General features: G+C 40.4%; 2 protein-coding genes across 2 annotated transcripts; both read right to left on the minus strand.

The window, feature by feature from the left end:
- Positions 1-203: 203 nt before the first annotated feature.
- On the minus strand, positions 204-9,390 carry si:ch73-43g23.1 (uncharacterized). Its single transcript, XM_051860729.1, has 2 exons — positions 8,322-9,390; positions 204-8,015 (listed from the first exon to the last, which is right to left on the minus strand). Exon 2 carries the CDS (start codon positions 7,923-7,925, stop codon positions 873-875), a length of 7,053 nt encoding a protein of 2,350 aa, XP_051716689.1. The 5' UTR covers positions 7,926-8,015; positions 8,322-9,390; the 3' UTR covers positions 204-872.
- A 1,541-nt stretch (positions 9,391-10,931) lies between these two features.
- trpt1 (tRNA phosphotransferase 1) lies at positions 10,932-14,577 on the minus strand. The gene is made up of 7 exons (XM_051860783.1): positions 14,259-14,577; positions 13,469-13,550; positions 13,080-13,249; positions 12,272-12,449; positions 12,008-12,064; positions 11,758-11,868; positions 10,932-11,101 (listed from the first exon to the last, which is right to left on the minus strand). Exons 1-7 carry the CDS (start codon positions 14,313-14,315, stop codon positions 11,079-11,081), a joined length of 678 nt encoding a protein of 225 aa, XP_051716743.1. The 5' UTR covers positions 14,316-14,577; the 3' UTR covers positions 10,932-11,078.
- Between the last annotated feature and the right edge of the window lie 118 nt (positions 14,578-14,695).

A 14,695-nucleotide genomic window follows, 5' to 3' on the forward strand; every position in this document is an offset into this window, starting at 1 on the left:
AAGTGGGTCATCATCTATTGTGTTGTGGCTGTGGTTCTCCCAAACTTGGAAACTCTTCTTTTACTTCTGGGCTGAATAATGTTGCAGTAATTTAGAAGTTAAAGTAAACGGCTTTTACCTTTACTGTTACTCAAATAGATCATATGTGGCAGTTAACAATTTAATGAGAGAAAAAAAAAACAAAAAAAAACATGAGACGTGGATTTTGCAGACAGTTATCTTTAATGGGGTGTATACATGTGTAAAAAATAGTAAATGGCAATCCTCTGATGGTAGAAAATATGTGATTTTAATACTAATGAACTGGTGGATCTTGCACATCCACATTCTTTTCATCCACCCAAATGTACAGCATTTACTTGCATTTCTCAGTGCACATCAAAGGCTTTGCACAAAGAAATTACAAGTGTTGTCATATTGTGTTTAACATCATTAAACTTAGAAGTGAAAACGCCAAACACATTATTATAGCTGCAACAATATAAATCCTTTCAGAAATAAAGGAAGACATTGATTAAATCATGACAGGCCTACCATTGCATAAGCTTGGCCTTTGCAAGAAAGGTGAAGGACTTGGGTACTGTACAAATGATACAGTGAAATAATATCAGAGAATGACCACCATGATGTGAATGTCAACCATAAATGTCAGGAAAACAGCAAACAGAAAAACAACAGCAAAGACGTTTTTTTTTTTTTTTTTTTTTTTTTTTTTTGAGTAGTTAACACATTGTCATTTACAGAAACAACATTAATACTGTCTTACAACTGTTGACTAGAAATGTTGACTTATTAAATCCAGCATAAATTAAAAATGCTGCTGACTAGAACAGATTTTAAATGTAAACAGATCACATGTATCTACTGTTGTTTCATGCTCTTCTTCCCCCTGAAGGAGGCAAGCTTGAAGATGCCTTGTGGTAGCAGTCTAAAGGGGTTGAATTTGGGCTTGCATTCATCCCAGTGGGGATGTAATACATGCTTTCTAGGTAGCTTTGATCCAGCGATGAGTGGCCTTTGGGTTCATTTTTTGGCATCTGACTTGCAGGGCTTCCGTACCTTAAGGAAGTCTGGTGAAGTGTGGTAGGGACAGGAGGCGGCTCCGGATGGCGAACTTGTTGGCCACTGCCTGGGATAGGGTAAGATGGCACTGCATAAGGTAGGTACTGTGGTGCATACAACCCAGAACTGTGCAAAGAGGAGTAGGGTGGTGCAGCTGGTGGATACAGGCCCGAGTGGGACATTGCCTGCTGCGGTATGAGAACTTCCACATACTGGCCCAATTCAGGATCAAACAGCATTTTTCTGAGTGGCTGCATTGGTACCTCAATGTAGAAGTATTTACCAGTCTCGGGATCAAGAAGAACACGACGAGGAACTTGGCCACAGCTGAGCCCACTTGCATTCTCTGGATATAATACACCGGCTCCACCTGGGCCCTCATTTGTGTAATCATGACCAAAAGATGGTGACAAATCTTGGGGATTAAACAACTGAGGCCTGGGATCCAGAGTAGACATGTCAGTTGAATGAGAGTACTCATGATAGGGAGCGGAAGCAGGAGCTGCTGCTTGAGGTGAAGGATGATTAGCTGGGCGTCTGTCTGCATGCAGCCCAGAAGTTGGTGGTTGGTCATCACCGTAGGACTGTGAGTTTGAAACAGGGCAAGCACGAGGGTTGTGTAGAGGCTGAATCAAAGCAGAGGTATTGGAGATATTGGAGACTGGTAGAGCATCTGGTCTGCACTGTTGAGGACGAACTTGAGCTTGTGGAGGAGGTCCCGGACAGGTAAGGATTTGGCCTGGAGACCGAGAGGCTGCTGGCACCCGTTCCTGTGGACTGTGGTGGTGATGTCCTTGATGTGAGTGGGAACTTAGTGTGCAGACACATGGAGATTGCTTAGTGGTTGGATGATACCTGCATGACCTTTGTGGGGGCAAGTCTGACAGCTGTAGTGGGCTGAAACTCTCTCGCTCATCATAGCTGGGGGGATCATCTGAAGTATAAAAAAGATAGTCATCTGTGTGAAAACGATTATTAGATGATGCTCTTGTCACAGATTGTGTGTGTTCGAGGGCTTGTGCTCCTGATGAGTTAGAAGCAAAGGAACTATCTAACATTGAATTGTCTTGACTGAATGATGGGGTCTGCTGCTGGCAAGCGCTGGTGGTTTTAAAGAAAGCAGAAGATTGCTGTTGATCCAGACTGGCCAATGTCATTATGGTGGATTTCTGCACAGTACTTGGAGTTGTTGTGACTGGGATGGGTGGTGGTTTGTAGCTTGATACAGCCGATACAGCCAGTCTTTTTGTATCTCTTGATGAAGCCTCGTTTGACTGATCCTTGTGTATCATGGTTGGTGTTTCATTTTTCTTTGATTCATTACTTAATCTGGTTTGATGCTTAATAACAGATGATGCTTGAGCATCTGCTTTCGGTGGGTCACTTGACACTGACCTAATTTCTGCAAATGATTGTTTATAGCTGGGTTTTTGTGGTACAAATGGCTTTAGTCTATCAGTGGATATTGACCTCACTTGTATGGGTAACTCAATCTCTTTTGATGCATTCACTGGTGTGGCATTATTTTTTGTACTATTTGAAAAAGACCTCACCTCTGGCTTGCCAGATGTTGCTAGATAAGTTGGACTTTGTGTCATAGTTGTGGTAGCAGCTATTTTCTTTTCTTTTGTTGATTCTTCTGTCAGTGTTCCCTTAGGACTCTCACTTTGTCGGGATGTCCTTGAAGAATTGTTGACAAGAGCTGTTGGACTGCAAGGCAATGCTGTATTTTCTGCCCTTACTTGTGCTTCACTGGAAAATCCTTCTGATAAACAGGCCTGTACAGGGACCTCAAGCCTGTTGACATGTTTAGCTGTAGCAGTTCCAACTTCGGTAAGAACATCACACACCCCAATATCAGCCTGCATGCCTTTCTCTTTCAGTAGCATGGATACAGAGTGGCTGTTGCTTGTAGCTTTCATTTGAGTGGAGTCAGGGTTTGTAAGATCAAAGGTCTTTGATTTGGATGTGCCATCCGGCAGAACCACTAATGCAGAAATTTCCCGCTCCTTACTGGGGGGTCTAGGTGGCATCTTAGTACTCTGATCACAGTGAATATAAGACCTCTTAGTGACACTATCTGATTCAGGTAATCCATTTATGATTGAAGAGTGAGAATCTGGCAGTTTTTGTAGTGACTCAGTCCTTGGCGAAGAGGCTTTGGATGTTATTTCAGTGATGTCAGCATCTCTTCTTGTCTCTGCACCAACTAAAGGTTGTGATATTTTTGATATGTCAACAGGCTGTTTTTCAGCATGACAGTGGATTGTTTTGCTACCTGATGTTTGTTTGTCCTTCCAACTAATGGCTTTACATTCAATGTGTAAGGCTGGAGGCGTTTGTGGTGGCTGCTCTCTTTTCTCTTGAATGATTGCATCTTCTTCAGTAGAAGTTGAATTTGACGCTTTGAAAGACAGGTTGTATGTGTTTTTTACTAACTTCCTTACATCCCTAACTTTGTGTATAACAGATTTTTTGTTGTCGTCACCTTCTGTCTCTATGACTTTTTGACTAGATTTTGTGCTCATATCTTCTGCAGCATTCTCCGTTGACTGAGATTCAGACATTTCTCTGGAATGTTCTATGTCAGGGGATAGAGACACTTTCAGAGAAGATGTCTTTTTCCCTTTGACAGAGGAAGGTTTCAAAGTTATTTCTGGGGATTTTGACATGTATACACTCTTTCCAGCCAGTTGTTCCTGGTTTTCCAGTGTCATCTGGTACTTTGTGTCTCTGCTTGTCATTTTGCTCTGCATGCTTATTGCTGGAGTGGCAACAGTAGGACTTGTGTTCCTGACACTGGCATTTGCTGAGTCACCATTGTACTTCTCTCCAAGGTTGCCCCCTCCTTCCTCCTTCCCATTACTCTTGCTGTTTTGTTTTACAAGTATTTTATCATCAAATGATGGAATGGCCACTATAGGCTTTGTTTCTTCCCTTGTAATACTGCCAGCTACCCGGGTTTCCCCAGTGTTAAAGAACACAGGTCTTAAGAATGGTTTTGGAGGAACTTTTGGGGCACACTTCTTCAGCTGACGATGTGAAATTCTCTCCTCTCCAACAGCAAAACCTTCAGATAAAAAAGTACATTCAGATTGCTGGCTAGAGCTTAAACTATGCTTCTCTATGTTACTTGGTACACCATCAAAAGAGCTGGGGCTAATATCTGGACGTTTGTTTTCATCTCCAGATGGACTTGGGTCTGCACTTTTTGTTTTCTCTTTCTGCATATCTTGCATTTTCTTTGACAACACACTCTTGATGATGCAAGATGCCATTTGTGTCTTAGGGGAGTCATCATCTAAAGACACAGACTTCTGCAATGTCCTTTTCCTGTAATTTTGTGGAGAATCTGGTACCTCCTTGGAAACCTCCTCTTGCACAAAAGCTGGTGTGCTATGTTGACGAACAAGGTTGTCTTGTGAGTGTCTATGTGTGGAGGGTGAATTCAAAGCATTTTCAGTGTTCCCTTTATGTTTTGATTCATCTGTGTTCCGCCTTAACAGCTGTATCTGCCTTTTAGGTACTGTCCTCTTTCCTCTCCTGGACTCTTCTTTGCTCTCTAATGCAACGTCCACACACTCAAAACTCCCCATTTCAAAGTGTTTGTTTGGGTCCAGGCTGTCACGGGGTAGAAAAGATGAGCTATCGTTTTCATGTAACGCTGAGCCACGTAAGTCTGCATAGGTCATCCATGCAACAGCACCAGGGCTGTCTACGGTCGATGGCTGAGAAACATTTGTTGATGACCTGTGGCTTGAATTGTACACATCCAGATAATCCACCTGAGGGCTAGACAGGCTGCTGAAGGCCAAATCTGTAAACCATTTTACTTCATTGTCTGCTTCATCGAACTCACTTCCCATGCTGGAGGTCTCGCCAGTACACTCAAGAGGAAGAAAGCCTGCACTGCTGTATTTACCGTGGGCAGTTGACTGGAGCCTCCTGGCGCCACCCTTGTTCTCTTGTTGTGAGCCCTGAGCTCTGAGCTGACTCTGTTGCTGCAGAGTTGTTGGGTGCGACTCAAAATAACAGCGAGCTGGAATTCCCGACTTTGGGTCTCGACTTGAGAGCGCTGGGCTGTGGCCTGCAGGCCCTTTTCTATTCCTGGCACTGAATGACAGCTCAACCTGTTCCTTTCTGTAACTACTATCTCTCACAGTCTCCGCCCCCTCTCCCTCCCTCTTTCCTCTCTCCTCCTTTTCCCTGCATGGCTGCCTGTCAAATTTACCACCACTTTCCCTACTGATAACCTCTGGACTTTCTCTTAATGCTACAGGCACTTGGCTATGCCTCTTGTCACTGCTTGGGCAATCATTTTCCAACATTTCTGTTCCCTTGTTTCTGTCATAAACCTCAATATGGCATTGTTTCTTTTCTACATTTGTCACTGGCATTGGGACAGATGAGGCCCATGGACTCAGAGAGGCTGGTGTTCCACAGACAGTTAAATCAGTTGTGTTGTCAGTGACAATTTCCTGATTTTGCTCCATTTTTACTGTGGACAATCCAGAACCTGAAGGTCTAGATGGTGAATCTTGCAAGATCTGCATTTGGCCAAGAATTTGTGGTCCACCCCTTGTACATTCATCTGGGACAGATACACTGCTTTTGAAGGTATCTGTGTCAGCAAGGTCATCAAAATGATCACTGTCTAATGGGTTAGGAGATGGAGGACTCATTCCCTCACAGATTATGGGTGAAGGCTGATTTTCTGCCTTTTCAAGAGGAATGGAAGGCTCGGTTTGGAGATCAGGGGATAGAGCTTTGTCATTGGTATGGTCTGATGCAGTTGATGAGGGCCTTGAAGATTTGCCACAGACAGTTGTCTCTACCACAGGTGATTGTGTTAAATCTTCATTTGGTGAAATGTTATTTGTGATGCCTCCCGTTACAGGGGATTTTGTATTTTGTGGCAGAACACTATAAAATATTGTTTTGATTTCAGGTGAGCATGTGACTGATCTCAATTCTAGTGAAGGGGCTGGGGAAGTGGGCTCTGGTGTAAGGTAGTTTTCTCTGCTGTTTGGAGTGGAGGTAATACTTCTTAACGCAGGCGTGGAATCTCTACTGCATGTTGGTGTTGCTCTGTAATCCGTTCCTGTAATGGCAGGGGAGGATGGTAGGTCATCAGGTTCTGTTGAATAAACCATTCTCTCAGTTGTAGGTGACTGGCTGATGGTATAAACCATCGGTGAGTGAATTATTGCAGGTTCTGGTGAGTGAGCTGGAACGGAGTGATCAGAAGAGGAGTAGATATCACTGTGACAGCAGGGGGAAGATGTTGAGGCTTCAGGTTCAGATGAATAAACCCCTCTCTCATTTGTAGGTGATGGACTGATGGCGTAACCCAGAGGTGAGTGAATGATTACTGGTTCTGAGTGATCAGGAGAGGAGCCGATATCTCTGTAATCAATCCTTGTGATTACAGGGGAGGATGGTAAGGTTTCAGGTTCAGATAAAGAAATGATTCTCTCATTTGTAGGGGATGGGCTGATGGTGTAACCCACAGGTGAGTAAATCATTACTGGTTCTGGTGAGTGAGCAGGTGCTGAGGGATCAGAAGAAGAGCAGGTTTCATTGATCTCAGGTGATTCCAGACATTCTCTGCCATCTATGGATGACCATACTAGTCCTCTTGTGTCAGTGGAAATGGCAGACACAGATGGGGAATCTATTTCCACATTACCACTGGGAGGAAGTGTAGATACTGAAAAAGATGCACCATAAGTGTCCTCCAAGTCTGGAAACTCTGATGTGTTCCCAACTTGAGTTGAGCACAAATTCAGCAGTTCAGGTGAAGATCTACCAGTGGATGCAGGTGTGGAGCTGGATCTGGGCTCTGGCATGACACTGGGTATGGGTGGTATATTAATATCTCTGTTTGCAGGTGAAGTAGACATTTCCTGAATAGGACTGCAGTCTGTTGGAGAAGCATTTGACAGCTCTGACGCAGAGCCACTGTTAATCATCCTTTGTTCAAGGAGAACGTTTTCCTCTTGTGGACTATGACAGTTCATAGTTTCTTTGTTCTCAGAAGACACCTCATTATTTTGTTCAAGTGGAGAGTCTGCCAAGGATTCACAGTCAGACTCAAATATAGGTATGCAGTCTTGTTTATCTAAAAATGGGCTTGCACTTGTATGTTGAGGTGCTGTAATAATTTCTTTTTGCTCAAAAGTGGCAGGTTCTTTCTCCACTGAAGAGCAAGACATAAGATTAGAACGATCCTTTCCTGGGTTAATCTGGTTTGTAGCTGGTGATAAATTCATATCCTGTGATTCAGAAGCATCTGTAATTTTTGTTTCATTCACTGGGGCAGTGCTCACTGACACTTTGGGTTCTTCCCACGTGTTCCCAGTACGTGAAAGGTTATTAACATTCACTTTGGTTGCAGGTGGTGTGTAATCCACTGGGTTAAGTCCATTTTTAGAATCAGATAAGATGTTTGATTCACCTGGATGGGGATGTGATTCCCTTGTCTCCGATGTAGAACAATCCAGTATATTTTTTGGAGAAGGTGTGTTGTAAGTGACTTCAGTGTTGTCGCTTAAGTCAGATCCATTGGCAGTGTGATAAGATCCAGAAGAGTCATTGGCATCATCTGCTGGAAAAGGCTGATCCACTTCCCTTCTGACAAATGTTGCAGAGGCCGGGCTACTGGAAAGTGATGGAGACTCGCAGTCATCCCCAAAAATGTCACACAGGCAGGTTGTTTCAGATATGGCATTATGATGGTTGGGGATTGAAGTGATGTCAAAAATCTCCACACGATTTGGCCCTTCACGACTCTGCAGGTTGAACGTTTGTGGAGCACTGCGAAGGAAAGAGTAGCTGTCTCCCTCTAGAACCCAGCGTTCCATTTCTTTACTTCAGATACCACAGACATCGAGTTGTCACACTTGAGCCATTTATAAATCCCTGAACTGGTCATTCAGCAGTTGTTTTCAGACCTGAAACATAAAAAAAAACCCATCAGTCAACTTGTTAGAGAATATAATTCTCAAGACAAAATGTACCAACTTTATCTTCTGAGAGCAACTGTCTGTCAGAAATTATATTTACTTTGCGTATACACAAGTGTGCTTAATAATAGTAAAAAAACGATCAGATTAATGGATTACTCTTACAACTACTCACAGACATACCTCATGCAAACTGATTCAAAAATATATACAGTAACTTTGTAAAGTGAAACATGTTACCACATACATGCAGAAATCAAAGTTCACGTAAAAGTCATCAGACATGATACTTGCCTATTTCTGCTGCTATCTGTCCATATGGCCAGTTTGAATGGAACAGCCCCACCAGAGAATATTCACAGGGGACAGTTATGCACTGTACCATGAGCTGTAAATGAGGCTCCAACTGGGGAGTCCAGGTTTCCGAGTGCCAAGCTCACCCTTCATGGCCACTCAGTGCACAGATATGTCCAGCCCCTCAAGCTAAGCCCAAAAAAATTCTACGACTCCTGTATCGTTAGCCCTGTCTGAACTCACAGAGCCTGGCTATTTCAAACATTAATTGACACCACTTTAAAAAAAAAAAAAAAAAAAAAAAGAGACAAGCATGTACAGAAAAAGGACACGATGAACCTGACCTAAAACTTTTTTAAATCATGCTTAGACATAGGTGCATGTCTCTGCCAAGCTTAATAGGGTGTTACAGCTAGGAGCAGGTGCTGCGATAGAATAGACGGAGTCTGCGAATGGAATCTGACACACTAGGCCAAGACAGTCATAGGGGCTCACTAATTTTAGACCTCTTCTATCAGGGAAACTTTGCTTTGAGAGGCTGCCTAGAGACACACAGAGGACACAAAATGACAGCTTTACAAAATATACACCAACTGAAATTTCTCTAGTATTTCTAGATTGTAACATCCTCTTTAAAACTCTTCCTTACATTTACATTTATTTGTTTAGCAGACGCTTTCCTCTAAAGAGCCTTATAAAAGAGAAATACAGCATAAATAATTGCTTTGAGCTTAAAATTGTCAATTAAAAATTATTTATAATAATCATGCATTAAACATAAGTGATTTAACCTAGTGACCACTTGAAATTGTGAAATAAGCTATCTTCTCCTTTCCATATTTTATTACCCCTTGTTCAGAGCATCAAAGTATATTTGTATCATGTGGTTACAAACTAGTCCATCGCATTGGAAAGAATGCTGAGCATTTCTGCAGTGCGGGGATTTAGCGTTCACACACTACTGACAGAAATCCAAAAGCACAGCAGCTTGACAATACCAAGAATAGGTCTTTGATCAGCTGATGGACAGTCAAAACAGAATTCTCAATGACCATGAATTAAAGCTAGAAACTTGCATCTCACAGAGCCACCTGACATTTAATATATTTGACTGAAAGGTTGTGTGCTTTTACAGAACTTGATTAGAATAGAAATAGTTTTGTTTAGCAGCAATTTCTAGTAATTGTGTCTGAAAAGTCAACTAAAAGCCAGCATGACTCTAGTTCACAGAAAAAAATTTTTTAATAAGCCAACACAAAAGCACCAAATAAAAACAAAAAACACCTTTGCCTGTTATTTGTCTCTATCTAGCACACTGTACATAAATATGCTTGCAGAAATCCCCCTGCAGTAACATGACACATCTCTATCTTGAGGTCAGTTTATTTAGATATTCTATTTTTTGACAAATATGTAGTGGGCGGAAATTACCCCACAAATAAAACAGGCTTAGGAGGTCACTTGACAATTTGTATACAAAACATCACACAACCAGATATGCAGCTGATTCCATAATATATTAAAGATACAGTACATAATACAGAAATTTTGAAGCTAGAATTTTGTCCTTGTTTGTGGATAACATGACACAGGCTGTCTAACTGAAAAAAAAAAGAATAATAAATACTGCATTTTAATGCATTAATTCTAATACTGCGCCGCCACTATTCCCTTGGTAATTTCCTGCATGAACATCATGACAATCTAACAAAGCATATTCGCTGAACATTGTCCAACTGCACATCAGTTTTACGTGAGGCACAAATAAAATGACCAGCAGTCCTTACATCTCTTCCAATGAATCCTTCCCAAAGTCATCTGTGGGTGTTCGGTCTATTAGAATCCAGTCTTATTAGGGCACGAGCACCGATGGTGTGAGGACCCTATTGTAATTGCTTGGTCAATTCTTCTTTTTCTCTGAAATGAATCGCATTTTTTGGAGGCCTAAACATGCCCGAAAACTCATGAAACTTTGCACATTTTCACCAGAAGTGGTGAAAATTTACATCTGATATGGGTTTCAGAATTAGGTGCGGCAAAATGGCTTGATAGCGCCATCTACAAAATTTCAATTAAACGCCCTTCGTGCTATGTTTCACATAGAAGTATGAAATTCGGTACACACATGTAACAGCCCAATACCTACAAAAAAGTCCTGGGGTGTAAAATCTGAAAACCAACAGGAAGTGAGATATTTTGAATTTTCTCTGCAAAATTTTTGCAGTTTTTGCCATTTCCAGATGTACTTTAACGAACTCCTACTAGAGCTTTAATCAGATCAACGTCATATTTGGTCAGTCAAATCTAAAGGGCTTTGTGATGTTAAATTGCGAAGATCTTGACTTTACGCTGAAGGGCATGCCAGTTTCGGTTACAGTCATAGCGCCACCAGCTGGTAGCAGGAAGTGTGGAAAATACAAATGACTGACATAGTCCTCCTATATTTATATACTTAAATGCGTATTGCCCATCGTGCTCGGTTTTCCTAAAGCCACAGGGTGGTGGTGGCACAGGTGCGAGGGCCCTTTCATCACTGCTTGCAGTTTCCATTTCTATTGTTCTTTTGATTCTGTGGTATAATCAACCCTGTTAATAAATAATATAGCCTGATTGTGCAAATGACATATTTTGTTGTTTTATTTAGATATTTCTTTTTAGAAGGACACATTCCACTTTAATGCTTTCAAAAGTTTAATTGAATGAACAAAAATCGAATGAACAAAAGTCGAATGAACATCTCTAGATCCTCCCCAACAGCTAATGTAGTTCAATTTCACAAGCTGAAAGAAAAAAAAACATTTTATGATCTCTTAATATCAAATGCATATATTTAAGTATATATATAAGCTAAAAAATAATTTACATTTTTACTTAATTACAGTACATGGACACAAAATGAATCTGAATGAATGAAAATGAATTAGGAGTTAAAGGGTTAGTTCACCCAAAAATGCTGTCATTAATTATTTACACTCTTGTCATTCCATGACAACCCGACTTTTGTTCATCTTTGAAAGACAAATGAAGATCTTTTTAATAAAATCTGATAGATTTCTGTCCCTCCATTGACAGCCTATGCAACTACCCTTTCAAGCTTTAATATTTTTTTTATTTACAAATGTGTTTATTATTTTACATAAACAAAGCACTTGCGTCACTCCATAAAATTTAGGTTATAAACCACTGGAATCACATGGATTACTTTAATGATGTCTTTACTACCTTTTTGGGGCTTGAAAGTGGTAGTTGCATAGGCTGTCAATGGAGGGACAGAAAGATCTCAGATTTCAGTAAAAAGATCTTCATTTGCGTTCCGAAGATGAACGAATGTCTTACAGGTTTGGAACGACATGAGGGTGAGTAAATGATGAATTTTCATCTTTGGGTGAACTAACCCTTTAAGTGAGTTTATGGACTGGCTGTGAAAGTGACTCACGTGAGGGTTTTAGACTTTGTGCTCGAGAGAAATAGCGTGGTGCTAACAACCCAGCAGCATCTCCAGGGGTCAACAGCACACCGTTCTCTGACCAGAAGAACTTAATCCCATCTAAACACCAACCAGAAGGCAGAGTGATCATTAGGCCTTCTACATTCTAATTCTTAAATGTATTAAACTTTATACTGTGTTTAAATAAAATGATTATTATTAAGATGATTATTAAAATGATTAAATTATTTCTTATTACCTGACATAGCTTTCGCAACATCAATATACACAGCCAAATCACAACTTTGTCTCATACCTATAAACAGAAAAAAAGCCATTGAACTGTAAATAACCTGAATTATGTATAAGGTGAATTGCATTTTTAAAAATCTGCTTCTGTACACATATATCTTGGTCTAGACTGCTTTTCCGAATCTGTTGTGCATGCATGCATGCATAAATAAATACATACTCACATGAAATAAAGATCTCTAGAAAAGAATCTAATCTGCATGTCACTCACCACTGATGACTTTGCCCTCTCCAGGTAGGCCAGGTGCCAGGTGTATGTGAGTTCTGTTCATTCTGCTGAGGCCCTGACTGCGTATAGAGGGCCAGTATTTCATGTATGAGCCATGAACAGCTTCTCTTGGATAGTCAGGGTCATCAAGTGCTACCTCTCTCAACTCCAGATCTGTAACCTTGAAGAAACACATTCTGGGAGTTAAATGAATACGTAAATCACAGAATTTGCATCAAGTTTTTATTTTTTATTTAAAGAATCTGTCAGATTTACATTACATTTATTTATTTAGCAGATGTTTTTATGTGTATAAACTAGATTAGTATATCATAAATTATATATACATCCACTTATATAGGTACACCTGTTCAACTGCTCGTTAACGCAAATAGCTAATCAACCAATCAGATGGCAGCAACTCAATGCATTTAGGCATGTAGACGTGGTCAAGACGATCTGCTGAAGTTCAAACTGAGCATCAGAATGGGGAAGACAGCTGATTTAAGTGACTTTCGCAGTCAATTCTTACTTCTGTTAACACTTTCTCAACAAGCAGATGCAATGAAACCTGTTTTCCTGTTTGTTCATGTGATGTTTGGCATGAGGCCTATAGTGTGGGGGGATATTTTCTTGGCACACTTTAGGCCCCTTAGTACCAATTACGCATTGCTTAAATGTAATTTATCGTTGCTGACCATGTCATCCCTGACCAGTGTACCCATCTTCTGATGGCTACTTGACTACTTTAAACCTATATCTATCTTAAATTAAGACTGTAGACTTTGCGTGACATCTGAACCACACTGACTTGCACTGAGTGACCCTGATTGGCTCGTATCAGAAGACGACCATCTTCAGTGTGGTGGCAAAGCTTGAATCGCTGTTTGTCATTGGTGGCCACCACTCGCTCCACATCCTCCAATGAAAATGAGCGGAACTGCTGATGAGCGAGAAGTTCCTCCACAAATACAAAGCCATCTGCGGACAAAGTCACATAAGAATTACAGACAGACAACAGGGAAAATAAAAAAACTAAATCCAAAACATGTGCTAAAGGAATTATAAGTGAATGAATCATTTTCTGTCTTGTCCAATAATAACAGGAATCATCCTCCACAAGAACTCCATTCCACACAAGACCTAAATAACTATTTTGTAAGCAGACAGGGTGTACAGTTTGTGGATATCACTTCTCACCTGAGTTCATCTGAAAACCCATCTTATTGGCACCGTGGCGTAATACGTAAGTCAGAGATTTAGACAGGCGCAGATCTCTGTTCTGAAATACGCACAAAACAGAAATATAACAATTCATTACAATGCACAGACCATTTCAAAACTTGACCACAGTAACTGGGCAGCTGACACAAAATACTGTCATTACTTTTCACACTTAGATGTGACCTGCTATACTTTATTATATATATAGAAATTTTTGGTCAATATCTTGTATTGACAATGCAAGAGTCAAGCACTCTGTAAAGTCTACTCCAGTACACCCCAAAGACTTTCAATGAATTTAAGGTATGGACTTAAGGTGCCAAATCATGTGTGAAAATGATTCACACATGCCTTATTAATCTTGACATTGTCATCCTGGAATATGGCCATGATACGTCTTCCTACATGGTTGTTTAAGAAATGGAAAGCTACACACTTCATCAATTAGGGTTAAAAGAACTGTTCCCTAACATATAACATGCTAGAAACATCACAATCACTGCAATAATGATCCAGTCATTTGCCTATTTAAATCTAAACAGCGACTTTTTTTTTGGCTGGACAGTGTACATTCATATACATTTGAACCCCAAATCTAGATTTTAGATCAATATTTAAATTAAACAAAAATTGCATAAAACTTAAGTTTTAAATGAGACCCCATATTAAGTAAAAATGATGACTACCATTGTAAATGTGTAATAATACTGTACTTTAAGAGGACCGCGTGCATTAAACATAAATGAATGAGCATTTCTCTTCCCACCTCTTCATTTCGGTTCCCTCGACCCCTTCTTCCTCTCCCACGAGGATGATAATCCATTTGTGACGCACTTGTGATAGTATCATTCACAAACACAGCTATATGGGCTACTGCAGTTACATTTGTTACGTATAATTTTTTACCTATAAACAACTACAAGCATTTAACTTGGATTATTTACCTATACTACTAAAACTGTATATTTAAACTCCTTTCGAAAAAAGCTTTCGTTGCTGAACTTCTCGTGTCGATAATACACGAACCAGAGAAAAATAGAGAAGCAGCCATTAATGAGACAATTCACCCATTGACCAACAGGGGGGAGTAAAGACATTATTGTTTTATATTTCATGAGATCGTACGCCGTCTAGCGGTGGTGACTGCACCGAATTATGTTTTTGATGAGATGTGAATTTTCGTTTAAAAAAAAAAAGAAAAGA

Source organism: Ctenopharyngodon idella, chromosome 14 (genome assembly GCF_019924925.1).
Source record: "Ctenopharyngodon idella isolate HZGC_01 chromosome 14, HZGC01, whole genome shotgun sequence".
Classification (NCBI taxonomy): Eukaryota; Metazoa; Chordata; class Actinopteri; order Cypriniformes; family Xenocyprididae; genus Ctenopharyngodon; species Ctenopharyngodon idella.